The sequence below is a fragment of the Rana temporaria genome, chromosome 8 (assembly GCF_905171775.1).
Source record: "Rana temporaria chromosome 8, aRanTem1.1, whole genome shotgun sequence".
In the NCBI taxonomy this organism is placed as follows: domain Eukaryota; kingdom Metazoa; phylum Chordata; class Amphibia; order Anura; family Ranidae; genus Rana; species Rana temporaria.
The window spans coordinates 161,749,469-161,775,103 of NC_053496.1; the positions used below are offsets into that span (position 1 = coordinate 161,749,469).

Sequence of the window (25,635 nt, forward strand, 5' to 3'; positions counted from 1 at the left end):
AAGTTAAATAATGTCCCTTTTATGGGTGTAGAGTAGACCATTTACATACCTCCTGAAGCCTGGCCCAGAGGTGGCACCATCACATCCTGTCTTGTTGCTAGGATGTGGCTAATACACTCCCAGCATATTCAACCCCCCCCTCACATGCACTTTCCCTCTCCCCTGTCACAGTAAAGCCACGTACGCATGTCCATTTTTCATGTCATGGAAAAAAACTATTAGCCAGATTCAGAGAGGTTTACGCCGGCGTATCAGTCGTAACTCTGAATCTGCGCCGTCGTACATTTAAGTGTATTCTCAAATTGAGATACACTTAAATGTAGCTAAGATACGACAGCAGGCGCCGTCGTATCTTAGCTGACTATTTAAGCCGGCCGCTAGGGGCGTGTACGCTGAATTAAGCCTAGAATGCGTAAATCAGCGAGATACGCCTAATCACGAACGTACGCTTGCCCGTCGCAGTAAAGATACGCCGTTTATGTAAGGCGTTTTCAGGCGTAAAGTTAGTCCAACAAAAAGCTGGCCTAGCCAATGTTAAGTATGGACGTCGGTCCCGCGTCGAATTTTGATTTTTTTACGTCGTTTGCGTAAGTCATCCGTGAATGGGGCTGGGCGTAATTTACGTTCACGTCGAGACCAATAAGTCTTTGCGGCATAATTTGGAGCATGCGCACTGGGATATGTCCACGGACGGCGCATGCGCCGTTCGTAAAAAACTTCAATCACGTCGGGTCACGATTAATTTGCATAAAACACGCCCACCTCTTCACAATTTGAATTAGGCCATGCTAGGACGTGCTTAGGCCGGCACATTTACGCTACGCCGCCATAAGTTAGGACGCAAGTGCTTTGTGAATACAGCACTTGCCTCTCTAACTTACGGCGGCGTAGCGTAAAAACGATACGCAACGCCGGCTCAAACATATGCCGCCCTACGTGAATCTAGCTACGTGAATCTGTTTTTTCTCCAAGTGATTCTTGTCAAGCCTGGTTTGCATACACGTGATCGTGAAAAGAAATGCTTGAGCAAAGCGCGGTGACTTACGACGGCACTATAAAGGGGAAGTTCCATTCGAATAGCGACACTGATTATGCAAATTTACCTTCTCGTAACTTGCTTCTGAGCATGTGTGTTTTTTTCCCCGTTGTTAAATTGTACACAAGACCGTTTTTTACGTCGAGAAAAACGACGACGTGAAAAACAACGAGAAAAAATAGAGCATGTTCTAAATTTTTAATGGCCATTTTTCATGTCGAGAAAAATGCTCTGGAGCCTACACACAACCATTTTTAACGACCAATTTAAAAAAAGGCATTTTTCTCGTCATGAAAAACGGTCGTGTGTACTGTACGTGGCATAACTGTGAGCTCAATGATGCTGCGATAAAGGAGATAAAGGATGTGTAATGCCTCGTACACACGACCGGATCTGTCCGTAGGGATTTATCCGCGGATCAGTTCCAGCAGACAAATCCGGTCGTGTGTACGGCCTAGCGGACATTTTTCGGCGGAGATTTCTCCAGCCGACGGTTTTCAAGCGGATAAAAATTTCTTAGCATGCTAAGAAATCTATCCGCTGGAAACCTGTCCGTTGGACTGATCCGGTCGTCTGTACAGACTCACCGGATAAGTCCAAGCGATCCCCATCCCTCGCATGCGTCTAAGTGATTCGACGCGTGCGTGGAAGTATTTACCTTCCAGGGTCGCGCATGTCACCGCGTCATCGGCGCGGCACGTCACCGCGTATGTTTTCCGCAGGGATTTTGATCTGATGGCTCAAAATCGGGAGCAGAAATGTCCACTGGAAACGTTTCCAACGGATATCCTCTCGTCTGTACGAGGCCTAAGGCCGCGTACACACGGTCGGTCCATCCGATGAGAACGGTCCGATACACACCATCAATTAAAAAATTGATCGAGTCCAACGCTGTGACGTAAAACACAACGACGTGCTGAGAAAAATGAAGTTCAATGCTTCTAAGCATGCGTCAACTTGATTCTGAGCATGCACGGGTTTTTAACCGATGCTTTCACATACTAACCGTCGGTTTTGACCTATCGGTTAGGCGTTCATCGGTTCAATTTTAAAGCAAGTTCTAAAATCCTTTTTGACCGAAGGATAACTGACCGATGGGGCTCCGCATGCTCAGAATCACGTCAAAACAACTGCCTAAGAACTTGCTCCAATGATGGTGGGGTAAGCAGTGACAGCTGGTAGTATCTTAGCGATGTCCTAGCAACAAGGCAGGATGGGTTGATAGAAGTTTTTCGGAGGTACATAAATGGCCTACAACTATAGCAATACACCCATTGCATATCTACAAGTAAAATCTGGCAGGGGTTCTAACCCTCCCACACTCTCTATTCAAACCTAAAAAAAAAAGAAGTTAGCTAGATACACATTACCCTATCCCATGGCAACTTTAAAGCATGGATGATGATCACATTCCTTAACATGCATCTGTCTATATAATTACCAGAATAACACTTACAAGGCTTTGTGCGCATTGTGCCAGTGTCTGGAAGCTACTTCTTGAATGGTCCTCATCATTGTCGTTGTGATGGTTGCCACCATGGTGGTCACCGTAGTAATGATCATTGTTCTCATCGTCGTCGTTGCCATTTCCCACATTATTGTTGTTGCCATTGCCCACATTATTGTTGTTGCCATTGCCCGCATTATTGTTGTTGCCATTGCCTGCATTATTGTTGTACACAACGTAACATCCGACTGTCGCCAGATCAATGACATTTAGAACCACGGCTATGACGGTGAGAACCCAGCTGATGACATTCAGGGAGAGAGAGCCTCTGACCTGTAAGGAGATAAAAGGCAGAGCATTCCATAAAGTAACAAAAAGTGTACAACACATTCCATCGCTTCAAACATAAGAACCATAATTTGTGGCTATTCAGATTTTAAAGACATAGACCCGGATTCACATACATCGGCTCATATTCAGTGTTGTTCATCTTCCTTTAAAAAAGTAACTAGTTACAATTACAAGTTACTTGTCCGAAAAAGTAATTGAGTTAGTGACCAAGTTACTTCATTGGCAAAGTAACTAGTTACTCAGCAAAGTAACTGACTTTTTTTTTTTATATTCTACAATAATCTATTATTTATTGTATCAACGATAAAATGTATCTTAAGGTACAATATATAAAAATAAAGTATGTTCCCAGAAGCATAATACCCTGCGTATAACCTCACAGCATCCCATATAGATCAATAGCTTTTTCTAGCATCACAAATATAACTCCAACCAGTGGCACAGTGGGGACAATGGGCACAGTGGGGACAATTAAAGGGCACAGCAGCGACAATTAAAGGGCACAGCGGTGACAATTAAAGGGCACAGCGGTGACAATTAAAGGGCACAGCGGTGACAATTAAAGGGCACAGCGGTGACAAGATAGGCTCTGCAAGTGATTATGGTGTAAGCGGGAAACTCTGTCAGGGCTTCTGGTGTAAGGGGGTACTCTGCCAGGGCTCCTGGTGCAAGATGGGCTTTGCCAGGGCTTCTGGTGTAAGGGGGATTCTGCCAGGGCTTCTGGTGTAAGGGGGGGGGGGACTCTGCCAGGGCTTCTGGTGTAAGGGGGGGGGACTCTGCCAGGGATTCTGGTGCAAGGGGAAACTTTGTCAGGGCTTCTGGTGCAAGATGGGCTCTGCAAGGGATTCTGGTGTAAGGGGGAACTCTGCCAGGGCTTCTGGTGTAAAGGGGGACTCTGCCAGGGTTTCTGGTGTAAGGGGGGACTCTGCCAGGGCTCCTGGTGCAAGATGGGCTTTGCCAGGGCTTCTGGTGTAAGGGGGACTCTGCCAGTAATTCTTGTGTAAGGGGGAACTCTGCCTGTAAATAAACGCTTATTGCGATTTTTTTTTCCCCAAAAATATGTAGAAGAATACGTATCGGCCTAAATTGAGGAAAGAATTCATTTTTATATATATATTTTTGGGGGGATATTTATTATAGCAAAAAGTAAAAAATATATTTTTTTTTTTTTTCAAAATTGTCGCTATTTTTTGTTCATAGCGCAAAAAAATAAAAACCGCAGAGGTGATCAAATACCACCGAAAGAAAGCTCTATTTGTGGGGGGAAAAAGGACATCAATTTTGTTTGGGAGCCACGTCGCACGACCGCGCAATTGTCAGTTAAAGCGAAGCAGTGTCGAATCGCAAAAAGTGGCCCGGTCATTTGGCAGCCAAATCCTTCGGGTCTGAAGTGGTTAACAGGGCAAATTAGGGATCCAAGAACATTTTCCATATTTTATTATTTACTGCAGGGCTACCTAAACAAGCATTCAGTATGAAAGTTTTGGAATAAGTTGAATATCGCTGGATAAAGACAGACAGATAAAATCCAACAACCTTTTATTATTTTCGAAAAAACTAGAAAATAAAACTGAAAAAAGGAAAACATACTCACCAAATTGATGCTGGGCTTCCGGTAAGCAGAAAGTGTTAGAGATCCAGCAATGATATACTGCAAGATAACGACACACAATGGTGAACAATCTACAGATTGTAATTGATTTGTATGACAATTTGATATATATATATTTTAATTGTTTATTTATACGTTTTTCAAGTCATACAAAAGAAGATACACAGGAATCATTAACAGTTTGAAAGAATGGCAGGTATACATTGTCTAAGCGAACTACCAAGCACATTCACGTAGATCGGCGCAAAATTGTGCGGGCGTAACGTATCTCATTTACGTTACGCCGCCGCAAGTTTTTCAGGCAAGTGCTTTATTCACAAAGCACTTGCCTGTAAAGTTGCGGCGGCGTAGCGTAAATCACCCAGCGGAATTCAAATTCGGCGGGTAGGGGGCATGTATCATTTAAATGAAGCGCGCGTCCCCGTGCCGAACGAACTGCGCATGCGCCGTCCCTAAAATATCCCAGTGTGCATTGCTCCAAATGACGTCGCAAGTACGTCGTTGGTTTCGACGTGAACGTAAATTACGTCCAGCCCCATTCACGAACGACTTACGCAAACGACGTAACTTTTTCAAATTTCGACGTGGGAACGACGGCTATACTTAACATTGACTGCGCCTCATAGACCCAGGGGCAACTTTACGCCGGGAAAAGCCTACCGTAAACGTCGTAACTTTACTGCGTCGGCCGCGCGTACGTTCGGGAATTCGCGTATCTAGCTCATTTGCATACTCGACGCAGATTTCGACGGAAGCGCCACCTAGCGGGTCAAAAAAAAATACACTTAAGATCCGACAGGCGTAAGAGACTTACGCCTGTCGGATCTAATGGATATCTATGCGTAACTGATTCTAAGAATCAGTAGCATAGATACGACGGCTCAACTCAGAGATAACACGGCGTATCTGGAGATACGCCGTCGTATCTCAGTTGAGAATCTGGGCCACAATTTTTTACAAGAAAAGGAATGGCGATGTGAATGAACAGTTACCTTGAGTGGGATATAGAAAATAAATCCCATTAACCACTTAAGGACCACCTAACGCCAATATACGTCGGCAGAATGGCACGGCTGGGCACAATCACGTACCTGTACGTGATTGTTAAATGCCCAGCCATGGGTGGCGGGAGTAAACACACCTTCCCTGTTCTTCGTTGTGACGCTGTTATTGATCGTCTGTTCCCTGATATAGGGAAAGGCGATCAATGACGTCACACGTCCAGCCCCGCCCCACTACAGTGGGCGGGGGGCTTATCGGGAAGAGGCCCTGTCCTTATCAACATGGGGACAGGGTGCTTTGGGGTGGGGGGGCCGCAGGACGCCCCCCTGCCCCAGAGCACCCAATCCCCCCATGTTGAGGGCATGCGGCCTGGTACGGCTCAGGGGGAGGTGGGACGCTCACTCGTCCCCACTCCTTTCCTGCCCGGCCGGGCGGCGTGCTTGGATACGGGTCTGGTATGGATTGTGGGGGAAACCCCACGCCGTTTTTTCAGCGTACGGGGGTTCTCCTTACAATCCATACCAGACCCAAGGGCCTGGTATGCCCCCATGCCAGTTTTTTATTTAAAATGTGGCGTGGAGTTCCCCCTCGTGATTCATACCAAACGCCGCTGCTAGAATTGGCGGGAATCCAAGTCGGATCCCCGTCGCTTCTGACGCGCTCGCTGGAATGTGCTTTTCCTATTCCAGCGAGTGCGAGATGTCGGCACCATGTCGCCGAGAATCAGCGCGATGCCGTCGTGCTGGAAACACATTCTCGGAGACAGGTACTGTACTAAGGTATTTATTAAAAAAAAAAAAAATGTTGTGGCAATTCAGTATGTGCGCTGTGCAATGATTGTTTTAGAATAATGTTGTCAGTTTGGGTGAACCTAAGTGCCATACTCGGTTATAGGCAAACAGAATGTATATCCTGTGCATAGTTACAAAAATGTTCAGAAATTAAGGGGCAGATTCACAGAGCAAGTACGTCGGCGTATCTACTGATACGCCGGCGTACTTTTAAATTTTCCGCGTCGTATGTTTAGTTTGAATCCTCAAACCAAGATACGACGGCATCTGGGTAAGATCCGACAGGCGTATGGCTTTGTACGCCTTCGGATCGCAGATGCAATACTTCGGCGTCCGCTGGGTGGAGTTTGTGTCGTTTTCCGCGTCAGGTATGCAAATGAGCTTTTTCCGACGATCCACGAACGTCGCATTCTCTTACGTCGTCTGTAGTCGGCTTTTTCCGGCGTATAGTTAAAGCTGGTATTTTGCGGCGTATAGATAGACTTGCCATGTTAAAGTATGGCCTTCGTTCCCGCGTCGAAATTGTAATTTTTTTTTTTGCGTAAGTCGTCCATGAATAGGGATGGACGTAAGTCACGTCTAAGTTAAAAAAATGACGTCATTGCGACGTCATTTAGCACAATGCAGGCGGGAAATTTAGGAACGACGCATGCGCATTTCATTCGGCGCGGGGACGCGCTTCATTTAAATGAAACCCAACCCACCCAATTTCAAATACGCCGCCAGAAATACACTACGCCGCCGAAACTTACGGCGCAAATTCTTTCTGGATTCGAATTTAAGCCAGGTAAGATACGGTGGCGTAGCGTATCTCTGATACGCTGCGCCTGTCCAATTGTATGTGAATCTGGCCCCTAATAGTTTGCAAATCAAAAAGCAAAAAATACGAGTAATTGGTCAAATGTCAATGTTAAACAATTCTGTGAAGTTACATTGATGGAAGCTAATCTGTAATTGACAATTATGTGTTGCACATTGTTATCAAGGTTTGTCATGTGAAAGAACAAAAAACAATTAAATGAATGAATGTAAACAATACTTACAAAGATGGGGCCCCAAAAAGAAATACCGCTAGCGTCTGTGTTAGTATAGGCGAGGATTGCTAATGCAATACCTAGACCAATCTCAAAGATGGACACAATAATGATTAAAACCTAAGGAGGAAAGATATTGTTTAGTCAGTTGAGTTGACCCAACATTGCACTTCACACAATAAAAATGCAATTACTAGGTCCCCTATATCTTTAACAATCAAGCATCTGAAATATAGAAAATTAGGACGTATACTGTAGCTGCCCTGTGCCGCCCAATAGGCATATTATTTGTTATATATAAATATTGTTTCTCTTAAAGTGGTTGTATAGTCATTTGTTTAACTTTTACCTACAGGTAAGCCTATAATAAGGCTTACCTGTAGGTATAAAGAATATCTCCTAAACCTGTACGGTTTAGGAGATATTCCCCTCGCAATGCGCCGCTGATTGCAGCGGCGCATGCGCAGGGGGGGATCCTCGGCTAAAGGGCCGGCAGCCCCCGGACCTTGCCGGAATGAAATCTCCCGCACGCACGCGCAAGAGTGACGACATCGCCGCTTCAGCCAATCACAGCGCTGGAGCGGCGATACCCGGAAGACACGCCAGGCAAGATGACATCTCGCTTGGCGTGGACCAGGTAAGTTCTCTACACCTCGTTTTTAAGGTAAGTATTTTATAATGAGCTAATATGCGGTGCATACTAGCTCATTATGGCTTTTGCCTCAGGCCTTGTACACATGAGCAGACATGTCCGATGAAAACGGTCCGCGGACCGTTTTCATCGGACATGTCTGCTGGGAGCTTTTGGTCTGATGTGTGTACACACCATCAGACCAAAATCCCCGCGGACAGAGAACGCGGTGACGTATAAGACACCGACGTTCTCTAACACGCGAGTTCAATGCTTCCACGCATGCGTCGAATCAATTTGCTGCATGCGCGGGATTTCGGGCCGCTGGTTATACGTCATAACCAGCGGACATGTCCGATGAGTCGTACTAACCATCGGACATGTCCGACGGACATGGTTCCAGCGGACAAGTTTCTTAGCATGCTAAGAAACTTTTGTCCGCTGGAAACCTGTCCGCTAGGCCGGAAAACTGTCCGCTAGGCCCTACACACGGTCGGACATGTCCGCGGAAACTGGTCCGCGGACCAGTTTCAGCGGACATGTTCGGTCGTGTGTACAAGGCCTTACAGGTTTAAAAAAATAATAAAAAATGCGGGTATACAACCGCTTTAACCATTTTCTATGTATGTTACAGTGGGGATCGAAAGTTTGGGCACCCCAGGTAAAACTTTGTATTAATGTGCATAACGAAGCCAAGGAAAGATGGAAAAATCCCCAAAAGGCATCAGATTAGACATTCTTATAATATGTCAAAAAAAGTTAGATTTTATTTCCATCATTTACACTTTCAAAATTACAGAAAACAAAAAAATGGTGTCTGCAAAAGTTTGGGCACCCTGCAGAATTTATAGCATGCACTGCCCCCTTTATAAAGCTGAGACCTGCCAGTGTCATGGATTGTTCTCAATCATCGTCTGGGAAGACCAGGTGATGTCAATCTCAAAGGTTTTAAATGCCCAGACTCATCTGACCTTGCCCCAACAATCAGCACCATGGGTTCTTCTAAGCAGTTGTCTAGAAAACTGAAACTGAAAATAGTTGACGCTCACAAAGTTGGAGAAGGCTATAAGAAGATAGCAAAGCGTTTTCAGATGTCAATATCCACTGTTCGGAATGTGATTTAGAAATGACAGTCATCAGGAACAGTGGAAGTTAAAGCAAGATCTGGAAGACCAAGAAAAATATCAGACAGAACAGCTCGCAGGATTGTGAGAAAAGCAATTCAAAACCCACGTTTGACTGCACGATCCCTCCAGAAAGATCTGGCAGACACTGGAGTTGTGGTACACTATTCCACTATAAAGAGATACTTGTACAAATATGGTCTTCATGGAAGAGTCATCAGAAGAAAACCTCTTCTACGTCCTCACCACAAAAATCAGCTTTTGAACTTTGCAAATGAACATATAGACAAGCCTGATGCATTTTGGAAACAAGTTCTGTGGATCGATGAGGTTAAAATATAACTTTTTGGCCGGAATGAGCAAAGGTACGTTTGGAGAAGAAAGGGCACAGAATTTAATGAAAAGAACCTCTGTCCAACTGTTAAGCATGGGGGTGGATCAATCATGCTTTGGGGTTGTATTGCAGCCAGTGGCACAGGGAACATTTCACGAGTAGAAGGAAAAATTGATTCAATAAAATTTCAGCACATTTTGGATGGTAACTTGATGCCATCTGTGAAAAAGCTGAAGTTAGAGAGGATGGCTTCTACAAATGGATAATGATCCTAAACACACCTCAAAATCCCCGGGGGATTACATCAAGAGGCGTAAACTGAAGGTTTTGCCATGGCCTTCACAATCTCCTGACCTCAACATAATTGAAAATCTATGGATAGACCTTAAAAGAGCAGTGCGTGACAGACAGCCCAGAAATCTCAAAGAACTGGAAGACTTTTGTAAGGAAGAATGGGCAAAGATACCTCAAACAAGAATTGAAAGACTCTTGGCTGGCTACAAAAAGCGTTTACAAGCTGTGATACTTGCCAAAGGGGGCAGTACACAATATTAACTCTGCAGGGTGCACAAACTTTTGCAGACGCCATTTTTTTGTTTTCTATAACTTTGAAAGTGTAAATGATGGAAATAAAATCTAACTTTTTTTTTGACAAATTATAAGAATGTCTAATCTGTAATTTGATGCCTTTTGGAGATGTTTCCATCTTTCCTTGGCTTCGTTATGCACATTAATACAAATTTTTACCTGGGGTGCCCAAACTTTCGATCCCCACTGTATGTTTCGTTTACATGCTGCCATCTAGTGACCTTTTGTGGTAATGCACATATTCTCTATATTTCTTTTGTCTGACCTATGACACACTTCTTTTCTGTGTATTCTCCACCCTTCTTCCTGAGTTCCTTGCACCAGCCCTGGCTACCCTACCTTGATTTATCCATATTGTCTACAAGCATCTTTAGCATGAACTGTAAGGTGTTCCTTTGAGTCTTGCCAGAGACACAGATGTCATTGTGGAGCATTCCAACCACTGGAATCCATAACCCTGTTGCCTATCTATCAGCCATAATCTTGGTTTCAATATAAGGACATATACCGTATTTATCGGCGTATACCGCGCACTTTTTTCCCCTTAAAATCAGGGGAAAATCGTGGGTGTGCGATATACGCCGATCCCCGCTGACTCTGTGTCTCTGAGCCTAGAGCCGAGCTGAGTGTACTGCGCACTCGGCTAGGCTCGGCCACGCCCGCAGCTGAGAGAAGCCGAACACACAGGAAATCTGTCTCCTCTCGGCGACAAATTCAAAAACAAACACCGCTACAACCCCCGGGCAAGGTGTGGATGGATGGACCCCACGCAAGGCCGCAGACGGACGCCGGACAAGTCCACTGATGGACGCAGGGCAAAAATGTAAGTTTTATTTTTTTCCTTAAACTACCTTTCTAAGGTTGGGGTGCGCGTTCTACGCCGGCGCGCGGTATATCCCGATAAATACAGTAAATACTTCCCCTTGAGAGGCTACATGAGCCAGGGGATGAAACGATAATACATGTACCTTTTTACACCTTGATTTTTGTGGTCACACCTTCTACCTTCTAGAGATATTCTTAGTGTTTTAATAGTATGTTTGCTGTACGTTTGATGATTTTACAATATTGCTTTCCAAGTGAGGGGAGTCACACAGTATTTTGTACTTGGAGAGCACAATCAGTTTTTTTATTAGAAGTATTGTACTCACCGTGAGCTTGCATTCAATTTCCCTCCCCCCCCCCCCCTTTTCTACTTTCCATTTCTATAATGGTTTACTTTTGGAATTAACATAAAAGTACTACAATGCAGTAGTTAGGCAGCACCTTAAAGGTCTTGTACTATTAAGCCTCAGGCCGGGTACACACGGACAAACATGTATGGTGAAAGCGGTCCGTCGGACCGTTTCCACCATACATGTCTGCCAGAGGGCTTCTGTACGATGGTTGTACACACCATCGTACAGAAGTCCGCGCGTAAACAATACGCGGGGCGTGTCCGCGGTGTCGCCGCGTCGATGACGCGGTGTCGCCGCGACAATGACGCGGCGACGTGGGCGGCCCGCCTTTAAAATGCTTCCACGCATGCGTCGAAGTCATTCGACGCATGCGAGGGACGGCGGGCGCCTGGACATGTACGGTAGGTCTGTACTGACGACCGTACATGTCCGAGCGGGCTGAATTCCAGCGGACTGTTTTAAAACAAGTCCAGGAATATTTGTCTGCTGGGAAAAGGCCCGGCGGGCAAATGTTTGCTGGAATTCGGCCCGCTCGCGCCCACACACGACCAAACATGTCTGCTGAAACTGGCCTGCGGGCCAGTTTCAGCAGACATGTTTGCTCGTGAGTATGGGGCCTCATACACACGATCGGATTTTCTGCAGACAAAGCGTAGGACTTTTGTCCGAAGGGCGTTTGCCGTTTGTATGCAAGACAAATCCCTGGCCAAGAATTGTCGGCCAACAAACATGAAACTACGTGGTTTTTCAGCTTTTTAGCGCCACCCTGTGGGCAACTTCTAAACACAACTGCTAATTCTGGGGTAGATTCACAACGGAGATACGACGTATCTCCAGATACGCCGTGGTTTCTCTGAGTATGGCCGGTCGTATCTATGCGCCTGATTCATAGAATCAGTTGCGCATAGATTTCTGTTAGATCCGACCGGCGTAAGTCTCTTACATCGTCGGATCTTAACTGCATATTTACGCTGGCCGCTATGGGCGTGTACGCTGATTTACGCATCGAATATGTAAATCAGCTAGATACGCGAATTCACGAACGTACGCCTGGCCGATTCAGTACATTTACGCCGTTTATGTTAGGCTTTTCCCGGCGTAAAGTTACCCCTGCTATATGAGGCATATATGCGGCGCACCAATGTTAAGTATGGCCGTCGTTCCCGCGACTAAATTTGAAAATTTTACGGCGTTTGCGTAAGTCGTTCGCGAAAAGGGCTGGACGTAATTTACGTTCACGTCGAAACCAATGACGTCCTTGCGGCGTACTTTGGAGCAATGCACACTGGGAAATTCCACGGACGGCGCATGCTCCATTCGGGAAAAACGTCAATCACGTCGGGTCAAGCCTGATTTCTATAACACACGCCCACCTCTTCACATTTTGAATTAGGCAGGCTTATGCCGGCCTATTTACGCTACGCCGCCGCAACTTTTTTTTGAGAATACGGCACTTGCCTGTAAAAGTTACGAAGGCGTAAAGTATATAGGATACGTTACGCCCGCACAAAGTTGCGCCATTCTACGTGAATCTACCCTGTTGTGTTTTAGTGTTTTGGTGAGCATTGCTTCCGCGCATGCCTGTTTGTACTTTGGAGTTTTGGCCGAAGGACTTATGTACACATGCTCGGATAATCCGACAACACACATTTGTTGGCAGACAATTTTAAAGCATGCTATTTCACATTTGTTTGCGGAAATCCAGACAAATGTTTGATGGATCGTACAAACGGTCGGATTTTCCGACAACAGCCTGTCATCACACAATTCCCGTTGGATAATCTGATCGTGTGTACGATGCTTTAGTGTGTTATTTGCCCCCACAGCAAGCGGCTTGCAATGGGGGCACCCAAGCAGGCGCTCCAGATCAGCGGCTCTCTGTGTCCATTCACACACAAATCTGTGGCGCAGCTCGTCCCCTCTGTCTCCTGATTGATTCACTGGCTGCGATCGGCAGCCAGTGAGCCAATGGCTCCTGCTCTGCCAAAAGTCGAACAGGAGCGTGAGACAAGGCTTTTATTGACCTTGCTGGATTGAGAGGGGGCTCCGATAAGTATTAGGGGGGCTGAGGGGGGCTGCCGCATAGATACATGAAGGTAAAAATTAGGGTTGTCCCGATACCGATACTAGTATCGGTATCGGGACCAGTGGCGGTTTGTCCATAGAGGGCGCTGGAGCGCTGCCCCCTCTAGCTCTCACCGCTACTGAAATAACATAGATTCATGCATTGCACGAATCTATGTTATTATCGCCGCTGCCGCTGTTATTCAGATGGTCGGCGCTCATGTCCGGCCATCTGAATAACGCCAGCTGGTTGGCTGTACGGAAATGTCTATCAAAGCCAACAGCTCTGATAGGCTTTCCCAATACAGCCCTCGGGTCCCGGAAGCTTATTCTCGAAGCGCACAGACTGTACGCCCCTTGGATAAGATGACAGGCGTCTCAGCCAATCAGGTTGGCCGGTTCTGGCTACCGGTAACCTGATTGGCTGAGACGCCTGTCAGTCATCGAGGGCGGGAGAAGACATCGTGGGACGTGGATGCCTGACTCCAGTAAAGTTAAGTGCCGGGTGGGGGGGGGGGGGGGGGGAGCAATTTACAGGGCACAGTGGGGACAATTGGCACAGCGGCGACCATTAAAGGGCACAGTGGTGACAATTGATGGCACAGTGGCTGCGTTTAATGGCATGGCACAGTGGTGACAATGGATGGCACAGTGGCTGCGTTTAATGGCATGGCACAGTGGTGACAATGGATGGCACAGTGGCTGCGTTTAATGGCATGGCACAGTGGTGACAATGGATGGCACAGTGGCTGCGTTTAATGGCATGGCACAGTGGTGACAATGGATGGCACAGTGGCTGCGTTTAATGGCTTGGCACAGTGGTGACAATGGATGGCACAGTGGCTGTGTTTAATGGCATGGCACAGTGGTGACAATGGATGGCACAGTGACTGCGTTTAATGGCATGGCACAGTGGTGCGAATTGATGGCACAGTGACTGCATTTGATGGCATGGCACAGTGACTGCGTTTAATGGCATGGCACAGTGGTGACAATGGATGGCACAGTGACTGCGTTTAATGGCATGGCACAGTGGTGACAATGGATGGCACAGTGGCTGCGTTTAATGGCTTGGCACAGTGGTGACAATGGATGGCACAGTGGCTGCGTTTAATGGCATGGCACAGTGGTGACAATGGATGGCACAGTGACTGCGTTTAATGGCATGGCACAGTGGTGCGAATTGATGGCACAGTGGCTGCATTTGATGGCATGGCACAGTGGTGCAAATTGATGGCACAGTGGCTGCGTTTGATGGCATGGCACAGTGATGCAAATTGATGGCACAGTGGCTGCGTTTGATGGCATGGAACAGTGGCTGCGTTTGGGCACAGTGAGACTGCAATTTTTTTTCCTTTGCGCCCCCCCAAAAATGTTGAGCACCAGCCGCCACTGATCGGGACCGATACCGAGCATTTGTGCAAGTACTTGTACTCAGTGGGCTGAGGGGGCAGGCGGTGTCAGTAGGATGAGTGGGCGGGCGGCCTCAGTGGGCGGAGCGTGCAAACTCAGTGGACCGGAGAGGGCGAGTCCTCACCTGCAGTAGAACTAGGCAGGTAAGCTGGCAGAGTGCAGTGTGCAGCAACATCAGGATCGGTGACCGGACCATCGCATTCGGTCGCCGCCAGCTTGGCCATACCGACGCCCATCTTGGCACACCATGCACTTGGCCACAGTAAGCCAGCAGCTGACATCTTGTTACACCCAGCCCATATAGTTTGGGCTGAGTGTAACAAGATGTCTGCTGATACTTACTGATGCCAAGTGCAGGGTGTACCAAGCATAGCATAGCATAGCATTTTAAAATACTTTCCTTGTGTCATTTATTGCTGCATTTCAGTGCCTGCCCATAAGTGCCAGCCATCAGTGCCCATAGGTGCCGCCTATCAGTGCCAGCCACCTCTCAGTGCCCATAAGTGCCGCCTGTCAGTGCTGCCCATCAGTGCCAGCCACATGTCAGTGCCCATAGGTGCAACCTATCAGTGACCATCAGTCAGTGCCACCTATCAGTGCCCATCAGTCAAACTGTCACATGGCATTAAACAAAAGTATCGGTAATCGGTATCGGCGAGTACATGAAAAAAAGTATCGGTACTTGTACTCGGTCCTAAAAAAGGGGTATCGGGGACAACCCTATTAAAAATCCTTGTGTCTTTATAACCATATTAAGGTGTGTAATTTTTTGGTAAAACGCAGCATACATCTGTTTGTTTCTTCTCCCTGCAAAGGAGAAGAAACAAAGAGATCGCTCCCTCTATACTTAGCCCTGTGTTGTTTGTCAACACAGGGCTCTGGGCTGCGATTGGATAGAGCCGATCAGCAGGTCCTGGCCATTAATTATTGCCTGGGACCTGCTGACAAAATCCCATTGTGTCCAATTACAGTACATCGCCGTGCCTGTATGAGCTGCCAAGACTGCAGTACAATGCGGGCATGCGGTTTGTAAGCGGTTAAAGGGTATTTCCACTTTATATTTCTTACATGTCCCCATTCACATAGCATGACTGCATTACTCTGCATGACCGGTGTTTAAACCTATTAAAAGATGAGAGATGTCTGCCTCCAGGCATGGGTTAGTTATGGTAAACACCATTTCCCCTCCCCCTCTTAACAAATAGAACTAAGCAGATTGTTTCCTTGTTGGAAATTCCAGAAAAGAACATGTGACAAACACGTGACAAAGTTAAGCTGCATTTTTTGTATATTGTTTGTGTATCGCTCAATTAAAGTCAATCTGCCTATATTTTATGGATTCATTTGACACTATGGGCTAGATTCAGGTAGACTTACGACGAGCGTATCAGTAGATACGCCGTCGTAAGTCCGAATCCGCGCCGTCGTATATTTAAGCGTATGCTCAAATTGAGATACACTTAAATGTTGCTAAGATACGACCGGCGTAAGTCTCCTACGCCGTCGTATCTTAGCTGTCTATTTACGCTGGCCGCTAGGGGCGTGTACACTGATTTACGCCTAGAATATGTAAATCAGCAAGATACGCCTATTCACGAACGTACGCACGGCCGTCGCAGTAAAGATACGCCGTTTACTTATTTTTACACTTCTTTTTTTTATTTTTTTTTATTTTTTGATCACTTTTATTCCTATTACAAGGAATGTAAACATCCCTTGTAATAGGAATGGTTTGTGACAGGTACTATTTATGGAAAGATGCGGGGTCAATAAGTGTTCCCTAGGAAGTGATTCTTACTGTAGGGGTGCGTGGCTACACGTGACACGTCACTGATTGTTGTTCCCGATGACAGGAAACGCGATCCCTCACAGTGTCACTAGGCAGAATGGGGAGATGCACACCTTGTAACACTAACAAGTCACATGACACTGGGGAGGAAAAATGGTTAATTGAGCCCAATTTAGACGTTTTAACTTAGGGGTGTACTCACTTTTGTTGCCAGTGGTTTAGACATTAATATCTGTGTGTTGTTGAGTTATTTTGAGGGGACAGCAAATTTACACTGTTATTATACAATATGTACACTCACTACTTTACATTGTAGCAAAGTGTAATTTCTTCAATGTTGTCACATGAAAAGATATAATAAAATATTTTCAAAATGTGAGGGGTGTACTTGCTTTTGTGAGATACTGTATGTTGCGCACTCCCGAACTCTGCAACCTCACTTACTATGTAACTATGTAACTCTGCATACTTAGTCTAAAGGCCCGTACACACGATCAGATTTTCCGACAACAAACGTGTGATGGTAGGGTTTTGTCGGAAAATCCGACCGTTTGTATGCCCCATCGGACAATTTTTCGACAACAAATGTTTTATAGCATGCTTTAAAACTGTCCGACAACAAATGTGTCTTGTCGGATTATCCGATCCTGTGTACACAAATCCGTCCGGAATAAAATCCAAAGTACAAACACGCATGCTCCGAAACAATGCTAACCATATCACAACATTAGCAGAAGTTGCCCAAATGGTGGCGCTAAAGAGCTGGAAAACCACGTAGTTTTGTGTATGTTGGCTCAAAAATTTCTGTATGCAGAATAAGTTCGCGGCCAACGCCCTTCGGACAAAATTCTCTAAATCCGATTGTGTGTACGAGGCTTTACAGATACAACTGGTTCTTTAAGGGCAACCATAATGCTGACGCAGCCCTTGACACCCCTGGCCTAGATATTTTAAAATAAACAACTGCATTATATTCAAATAAACATAAATTGCTTAGTAGACTTAAACTAAAAACAAAGGTAAAATAAACTATTCTATGTTGGTTGCTACCAACAGCATATTATTCTCCCACAACTTGCCCTTCTAGTGCCACCATGATAATACACATCTACAAAAGTGACAGAGCTTAAAGCGGAGATCTGGCGGAAAAAAAAAAGAAAATTAAAAGTCAGCAGCTACAAACACTGTAGCTGCTGACTTTAATAAGCACACTTACCTGTCCAGGTTGCCCGCGATGTCGGGCGCCCGAGGCCGATCCGTCTCTCGGACTGGGTCCCGGCGACGCCATCCTCACTAAGGGAAACAGGCAGTGGAGCCTTGCGGCTTCACTGCCCATTTCCTACTGGGCTTGCGCGAGTTGCGCGGCTCTATGTGAATGGGCACACTGCCCTGTGCGTCCCAGAAGGCAGCGCACCTCCATTTCCTAGGAGACAACACGAGGAGGAGAACACAGAACCTCACCGCGGACGAGGAAGAGGCAGATTAGGACAATCTGCCTAGTAACAGCTTAGCTCTGTAGCGGAGGTGTGTGACCTCCTGAGTGGGTTCACTACACACTGAATTATACAGAGAGGCAGCCGTGGGTGGTTGAAAAAACAAGGGTTATGGTTAGAGTTGAGCGGACACCTGGATGTTCGCGTTCGGACCCGAACACGAACTTTGAAAAAAAAGTTTGGGTTCGGGACCCGAACCCGACCCGAACCCGAACCCCATTGAAGTCAATGGGGACCCGGACTTTTGACTACTAAAATGTCTCTAAAAAACTAAGGGAAATGGCTGGAGGGCTGCAAATGGCAGAAACATGTCGGGAAGAGCATGGCAAGTACTTTGGAAATAAATGTGGATAGGGAAATAACTTAAAATAACATAAAAAAAATAAAAAATAAAATCATTTTGACCTAGGACGACGAGGTCCATATGTAGTAGGAGGTTGAGGTGGATGTAGCGGTGTAGGTGAAAGCGGCGGCGGTGGAGGAGGAGGAGGTAGCCAACAAAGCAGGTTTTCTCTCCCTATAGCAAGAAGCAGGAACCTAGCCCTAAACAATGTACTGCACAGACAGTATATCACAGGGGACAGGTGGAGTGCTGGTGAAATAGGCAGAGATTCACCTATATATTTCTCTCCCTATAGCAAGAAGCAGGAACCTAGCCCTAAACAATGTACTGCACAGACAGTATATCACAGGGGACAGGTAGAGTGCTGGTGAAATATGCAGAGATTCACCTATATATTTCTCTCCCTATAGCAAGAAGCAGGAACCTAGCCCTAAACAATGTACTGCACAGACAGTATATCACAGGGGACAGGTGGAGTGCTGGTGAAATAGGCAGAGATTCACCTATATATTGCTGTCCCTATAGCAGATAGCTGGAACCTCTCCCTAAACTATGCACTGGACACACACAGTATATCACAGGTGATAGGTGCAGTGCTGGTGAAATAGGCAGAGAGTCACCTATATATTGCTGTCCCTATAGCAAATAGCTGGAACCTCTCCCTAAACTATATACTGGACACACACAGTATATCACAGGTGACAGGTGCAGTGCTGGTGAAATAGGCAGAGAGTCACCTATATATTGCTGTCCCTATAGCAAATAGCTGGAACCTCTCCCTAAACGATAAGATGCAGATCTCACAGAAATAAACTGTGCTTGTGTAGATTTCTGAAGCAGGATACACCTATCTGACACTGTCCCTCAATCAGCAGCAGCCTCTCCCTACACTAGCTAAAGCAGAGTGACGAGCCCTAAACAATAAGATGCAGATCGCACAGAAATAAACTGTGCTTGTGTAGATTTCTGAAGCAGGATACACCTATCTGACACTGTCCTTCAATCAGCAGCAGCCTCTCCCTACACTAGCTAATGAAGAGTGACGACTGTGCTGTGTGCCTCTATCTGATATAGAGGCTGGTCACATGCTGGGTCACATGCTGCACTGGCCAATCACAGCCATGCCATTAGTAGGCATGGCTAGTAAAACAAATGGCGATTGGCTGCCGTGCAGCGCGCCATAAAATAGCCGAACTCCGAAACCCGAACCCAGACTTTTTCTAATTATTCGGTTTTGGGTTCGAGAACAAAAAAAAAAAAAAACAAAGTCCGTACCAAACCCGAACTTTACAGTTCGGGTTCGCTCAACCCTAGTTATGGTTTATTCTTGCATATTGCTGGAAACAAGTGCAAGCATCCAAACAGCATAAACAAAACAAAACATAAAATAAACCCTGGCCACTTGGGCCGTCTACCTTCACAACACAGGAACCTACCTATGGAGTCTGGCACATCCTACTGCTGGGCAGACACTGCTGGTCTTCCAGCAGAAAACAATAGTCTTTGATTTTCTTATCACACAGCAAAGATATCAACAACCACTTCACCTTCAGAAGTCTTCCTCAGCTCACTGCTCTCCTTAACTCAACAAGCCTCAGGATGCAGCATTGAGTAGTAATCCTCTGGACAATTTATAGAGGCCTTAATTTCCTCATTCTGAACAGCTGAAGCTATCCAACGTCCTTAACCCTTTCTGGCTACCTCTGCAGCCGACACCTGATAGTAATTGGTGAATTTTCTAAACAAGGCAGAAATGTGTGTGTTTATAAAAAAAATTTTAGGGTGGACCTCCACTTTAAAATCAAGGTGCAGACTATTGAATTCTAGCTAAAATGTGTTTTGGAAACAGACTGGGGAATGATTTCTTGTAAACAGGAAGTGAGCAGAATCTCTCCAGCTGGAATATAGACAGCAAGAACCTTCTTCCTTATTTCAGTAGCATGAGGAAGAGTTAAAAATGATTTCAGAGGGGTTGTAAAGGTAAAAAAAAAATCCCTAAATGACTTCCTTTACGTTTACCTTTTAAATGTCCTTATTTCTTCTGAGAAATCCTCACTTCCTGTTCTTCTGTCTGTAACTCCACACAGTAATGGTGTGGAGAAAGCCTCATGAGGGGGGAGGGGGCGAGCAGGAGTGTCAGGACGCCCACTAACACACAGCTCCTTTCTCTATCTGCAAAGTAGAGAGCCTCCTGACTTGCCTGCTCGCCCCCTCCCACCTCAAGAGGCTTTCTCCACACCAGGGAGAAAGCCTTGCTTTACTGTGTGGAGTTACAGACAGAAGAACAGGAAGTAAGGATTTCTCAGAAGAAATAAGGACATTTAAAAGCAAAATGGAAGGATGAGGTAAGTGAAGGAGGACTGCACTAAGGTAAAGGAAGCTATTTAGGGATTTTTTTTTTTACCTTTACAACACCTTTAATTGCTGTCTGATTTCCACGTTGGGAAATTCCGTGCAGGAACTAAAAAGAAAAGTTGCTTTCCATCTCAATGCTACTGAAAAAAATAAAGTGTCAACTTGAGATCCAATTTAAAAGCACCAGCACAACCAATCAAAACAGGAAGTGTTTTCCTTCCCTACCATTTTTTTATTGCATCATAAAAACAGGTGCATTTTAAGATGCATATTTTCTGTATCTGGGCCCTTGTGTTTATAAAGCGTCTACGTTTGTTTTTTTTGCAAATACTTACTCCAAGAGCCTTGGGTTTACCCATCAGAAATGCCTTATAAAATGGTGGAGATGGGTCTGTATTCTGGGGTGTAATGTTGTCCACACTCCATGGTGGGATGACACTGTAGGGACTCCAGGAGGGATCTGGGTTAGGGGGATAATATGCAGGGGGTGGAGGACTCTCATTCTTGAGGATGTTTGTTAAAGGCACATCAGACATCGGAGCTGTGGGTTCACTGTTGCTCATTGTAGCCTCATAGCTGGGAGGATTGGGGTTGCCCTCAGGATCTGACATCACGAAATCTGGAAAAGACATGAAAATAATCATAAACATTGTTTTAGGTAGTAATTTGGGTAAATTAATTAAGGGCATACTTTATGTGTTCAGCTCAGTGGCAGCTGGTGGGTCGGCCGCTCAGCGGGCACAGTGGGGACACGGTGCCGGCCGAGACACCTGCCCTCCAGACAGTGCAGAGTGCTTTTCTGAAATGGCTCCACTTGGGCCGTGCAGTTTTTTTCACGGAGCTGCTGACGTCACTTATGGTTTATCACTGACACAGGGAAACCGGAAGTGACGTCGTAACTCGGAGAACAAAGCACCCCGCCGATACTAAGGGTGGAAGTTGTCCGACGCAATGGATTTGGCCACAAGGCAGATCAAAACCCTGCAAATAAAGCGTCTCATCTGCAATCTTGTGATTGCATAGACGTGGCGCTTCCCTTAGGCACTGTGGGCCAGATTCACAAAAGAGATACGACGGCGTATCTCTGTGATCCGCCCTTTCTAACTATGCGGCTGATTCATAGAATCAGTTACGCATAGCTAGCCCTAAGATCCGACAGGTGTAATTGACTTACACTGTCGGATATTAAGGATGCAATTCTATGCCGGCCGCTAGGTGGCGAGGCCATTGCGGTTGGCATAGAATATGCAAATGATCCACGAACGTCCGCGTTACCCGTCGCTCTAACTTTATGTCGTTTCCGTCGAGATACGTGTCGCAAAATTAGGGCTGAGCCCTAGGTGTTCTAAGCCACGTTAAGTATGGCCGTCGTTCCCGCGTCGAAATTTAAAAAATCACGTCGTTTGCGTAAGTCGTCCGTAAATGGCGCTGGAAGCCATTTACGTTAACGTCTAAACAAATGACGTCCGTGCGACGTCATTTAGCGCAATGCATGTCGGGTAATTTTCCCGACAGAGCATGCGCAGTACGTTCGGCGCGGGAACGCGCCTAATTTAAAGGGTGCCCGCCCCATTTGAATTAGGTGGGCTTGCGCCGAGCGGATTTACGTTACACCGCCGCAAGTTTACAGGTAAGAGCTTTGTGAATCAGGCACTTACGCTGTAAACCTGTGGCGGTGTAACGTAAATCAGATACGTTACGTTGCCGTGGAGCAACGTAATTCTTTCAGAATCTGGCCCAGTGTCCGGAGCCTGAGCACAGTGCACTTAAAGGACATTTATTTTTCGTTTTTTTTTTTAAAGGGCCTTTTATTTTATTTTTTGTGACTGCCTGGCGGGGGGGGGGGGTCATGCCCGTGTGCCCCCTATTGACGTGCCACCACTGGTACAGCTTGCCAAAAGCCTTAAATGATAGTGGGAAATGTGGGCATCATTTGACTATAATCTTGGCAAGATGAACATGAACTTTGGGTGCCTAGGATTTCATGTTTATACCAATATGAAAGAAGGGATGAGCATGAAAGAGACACGGCTAGCATCTGTCTATTTTGGGGTAAACCCCAACTACTTTGTTGGTTGAACTGGAGGGACTTGTGTCTTTTTTCAACCAAACTATGTAACTTCAGATCTTGTAGGATTGTCCCAGGATATCAACAAAATCCCAGTGTCACATGGTGTCCTTTGTAGTATTGGGTGACAACATTCTGTCCCCTTTCCCATTTATGCTACCGTATTCTCCATCTCCATTCTCCAGGCTTCCAATGGAGATCTTGTCTTGCGACTTCTGCATGCTTTCTGTGTTATTTTAAAAAATGAACAGAGCTTAGTCTACAAAGTTGTTTGTTATCAATCCGCAAAAGGGCTTAAAGTGTTACTAAAGTCATTTTTTGTTATACTTAACTGCTCTGAGCAGTGGCATTGCAGAGTGACCCCGGCCCTCTTCTTTTGGGGCCCCCGGCGGTGAACTTGGCTCCTTCTCTTTTTACTACGTCCACCATAGCCGCCCGCTTTCTATGGGGAGAAGGGCTGTCTGTGCACTCCTGACTTGTGTGTCTGCGCTCCATAGACTTGCACAACGGGACTTATGCCCCGTACACACGATCTGAAATTCCGACAGCAAAAGTCAGATGTGAGCTTTTGAATGGAAATTCCGACTAATAAAGGAGGTGTGATTACTGTGTGTCTAAAACCCCACAGCACCAATCAGTTTTGTTTTCCAAACCATCACTGCCCTGTAGTGGCTCTGTGTGGCTCTGTACATCACAGAAGCAGGAAACAACATGCAAAAACGAAACTAGAAACTTCAGGTACATTATATGATTGATTTTTATCTATTTTTAATCATTTTTAAAATGAATCAGTTAACTATTATGTCTCCTATACTCTGTAAACAGTCATTTCAGCAAAAAAAAATGTTTTTTCCTTTACAACTCCTTTAAGCAGCCAGCACAGGGGGGGACACACAAAAGCCACGCCTCTCCTCCGCCTCCACAGCGATGATTGACAGTGGCTCTGTGTCCCTCTGTGTGCACTGCTCTGAACCGCTGCCTGTAGGGTTGTAGAACGCAACTGGAGTGTGCAGAATCCCAATACTCCAAAGGTCCCAGCTGCATAAGGGGCACAGAGAGAACATGAATCTATCAGCACGGTTGGGGCCAATTGAGAAGTGGAAGCACAAAGGAAGAAATTCAACAAAGAAAATGCAAAAGCATGTGTATTATGTTATTTATATCTAATCTAGGAAACATTTTTTGGATTTAATACCACTAAGAACTGAATGCATTTCTGACAGATCACAAGCTATTTTTCTGTAATTTAAGGGTCTTTAAAGGGATAAAAAGGGGTGAATGTCCATGTATTGCAGAGATATATTTCATTTTGCCTTTGAATACGCTTTAAAATAACAAATGTAGTTTTTATTTTCCTGCCGCTAATCACTGTCCCTGTCACATGAGTAACCTGTCCCTACACCAAAATGCATGCCAAGCATAGGAGTCAGGTTCTTAACCACTTGAGACCCGTAGGACGTCAAATGACGTCCTGGAATTTGTGCGGTGATATCTGAATGATGCCTGCAGCTACAGGCATCATTCAGATATCGCCGTCTTCAGCCGGCGGGAGGGGACGTCCCCCCCCCTCCCGCCGCCATCCGGTGCTTCTCCGGGCTCTCCCGTGCCATCGGGGGCCCGGAGAGCGAATCGGCCGGCGCTCGTTGGTGTACCATAGAGATGACTGGTGACCAGACGGTCACAGTCATCTCTATGACCGTCGGAGGACCGGGTGCGACGTTATGACGTCACGCCCGGTACCCGGAAGTAAACAAAGCCGCAATCACGGCTGTCGGCATGTAATCTGTGATTTTTTTTTCACCGATTTCATGCTTGTAAGCCTGGAGGAGAGATGTGGGGTCTTATTGACCCCGCATCTCTCCATAAAGAGGACCTGTCACAGTGATTCCTATTACAAGGGATGTGTACATTCCTTGTAATAGGAATAAAAGTGATAAAAAAAAAATGTAAAAAAAAGTGTAACAATAAAAAAATGAAGTAAAAAAAAAAAAAAAATTATAAAAAAAATATTTAAAACGCCCCTGTCCCAGTCGCTCGCGTGCAGAAGCGAACGCGCATGCAAGTCCCGCCCACATATGTAAACACCGTTCAAACCCCACATGTGAGGTATCATCGCGTGCGTTAGAGCATTCCATGAGTGTGCGCAATTTTAAAGCGTGACATGTTAGGTATCTATTTACTCGGCGTAACATCGTCTTTCACATTATACAAAAAAATTGGGCTAACTTTACTGTTTTGTTATTTTTTAATTCATGAAACAGTTTTTTTCCCTAAAAAAAGTCGTTTGAAAAATTATTGCGCAAATACCGTGCGAGAAAAAAAGTTGCAATGACCGCCATTTTATTCCCTAGGGTGTCTGCTAAAAAAAATATATAATGTTTGGGGGTTCTGATTAATTTTCTAGCAAAAAAATTGTGATTTTTACATGAAGGAGAGAAGTGCCAAAATAGGCCTGGTAACGAAGTGGTTAAATAGACTCTACCTGCACCCAAGATGGCAGCTAGAGTCACATGGGGTGGCAGCATCCAATCGCATAGCTTGCCCTGTAAACCATAGAGAAACCATTTTCCCCTTAACTTCTTCTCTCCCAGCTATGCTGCTGCGGTTGAGCGCCACCTGCAGTGGAGAATGTAGACTGCACCCGCCTAAAAACTGGTGTTAAGTTCCTGAAAATGTATAAAAATAAATTCTACACTTAAACGACACTAAACCTTTTATCTAACCTATGAATTATTGTGTGTTAGCCTTTTAGCTAAGCTTATCACTTTTGGCAGATAAATAGTACATTTTCTATACATCTGATCAAAACAGAGACAACTGTGGAGGAATGCTAGACAGAAAGATTTGGTTCGAAACTGGGAATTTCCCAAATGAGAGACAGCTAAGAGTTATGCTTACCCAGGTGAACTTCAAGTCCTTCCAGTTTTAAATAACAATGATCTAAGTGGCCCTTAGCTCTGTATATCTTTCTGTGTAAATGTG

The 25,635-nt window shown here is 45.6% G+C and overlaps 1 protein-coding gene across 2 annotated transcripts in view; it reads right to left on the reverse strand.

Annotated features, from left to right (window-relative positions):
- LOC120909301 (rho GTPase-activating protein gacK-like) overlaps nucleotides 1–25,635 on the reverse strand; it is a 72,386-nt gene that overhangs the window by 20,597 nt on the left and 26,154 nt on the right. Inside the window, exons 1-5 of one of the 2 annotated variants that reach the window (XM_040321048.1) lie at nucleotides 22,986–23,097; nucleotides 20,921–21,204; nucleotides 7,283–7,393; nucleotides 4,429–4,485; nucleotides 2,493–2,816 (exon numbers count right to left, since the gene is read on the reverse strand). In XM_040321048.1, the coding sequence (XP_040176982.1) occupies nucleotides 2,493–2,816; nucleotides 4,429–4,485; nucleotides 7,283–7,393; nucleotides 20,921–21,204; nucleotides 22,986–23,082 (873 nt within the window). In that variant the 5' untranslated portion in view covers nucleotides 23,083–23,097. Of the gene's footprint in view, nucleotides 1–2,492; nucleotides 2,817–4,428; nucleotides 4,486–7,282; nucleotides 7,394–20,920; nucleotides 21,205–22,985; nucleotides 23,098–25,635 lie in introns of those variants that run through there. The other variant, XM_040321049.1, reaches the window with a different exon arrangement.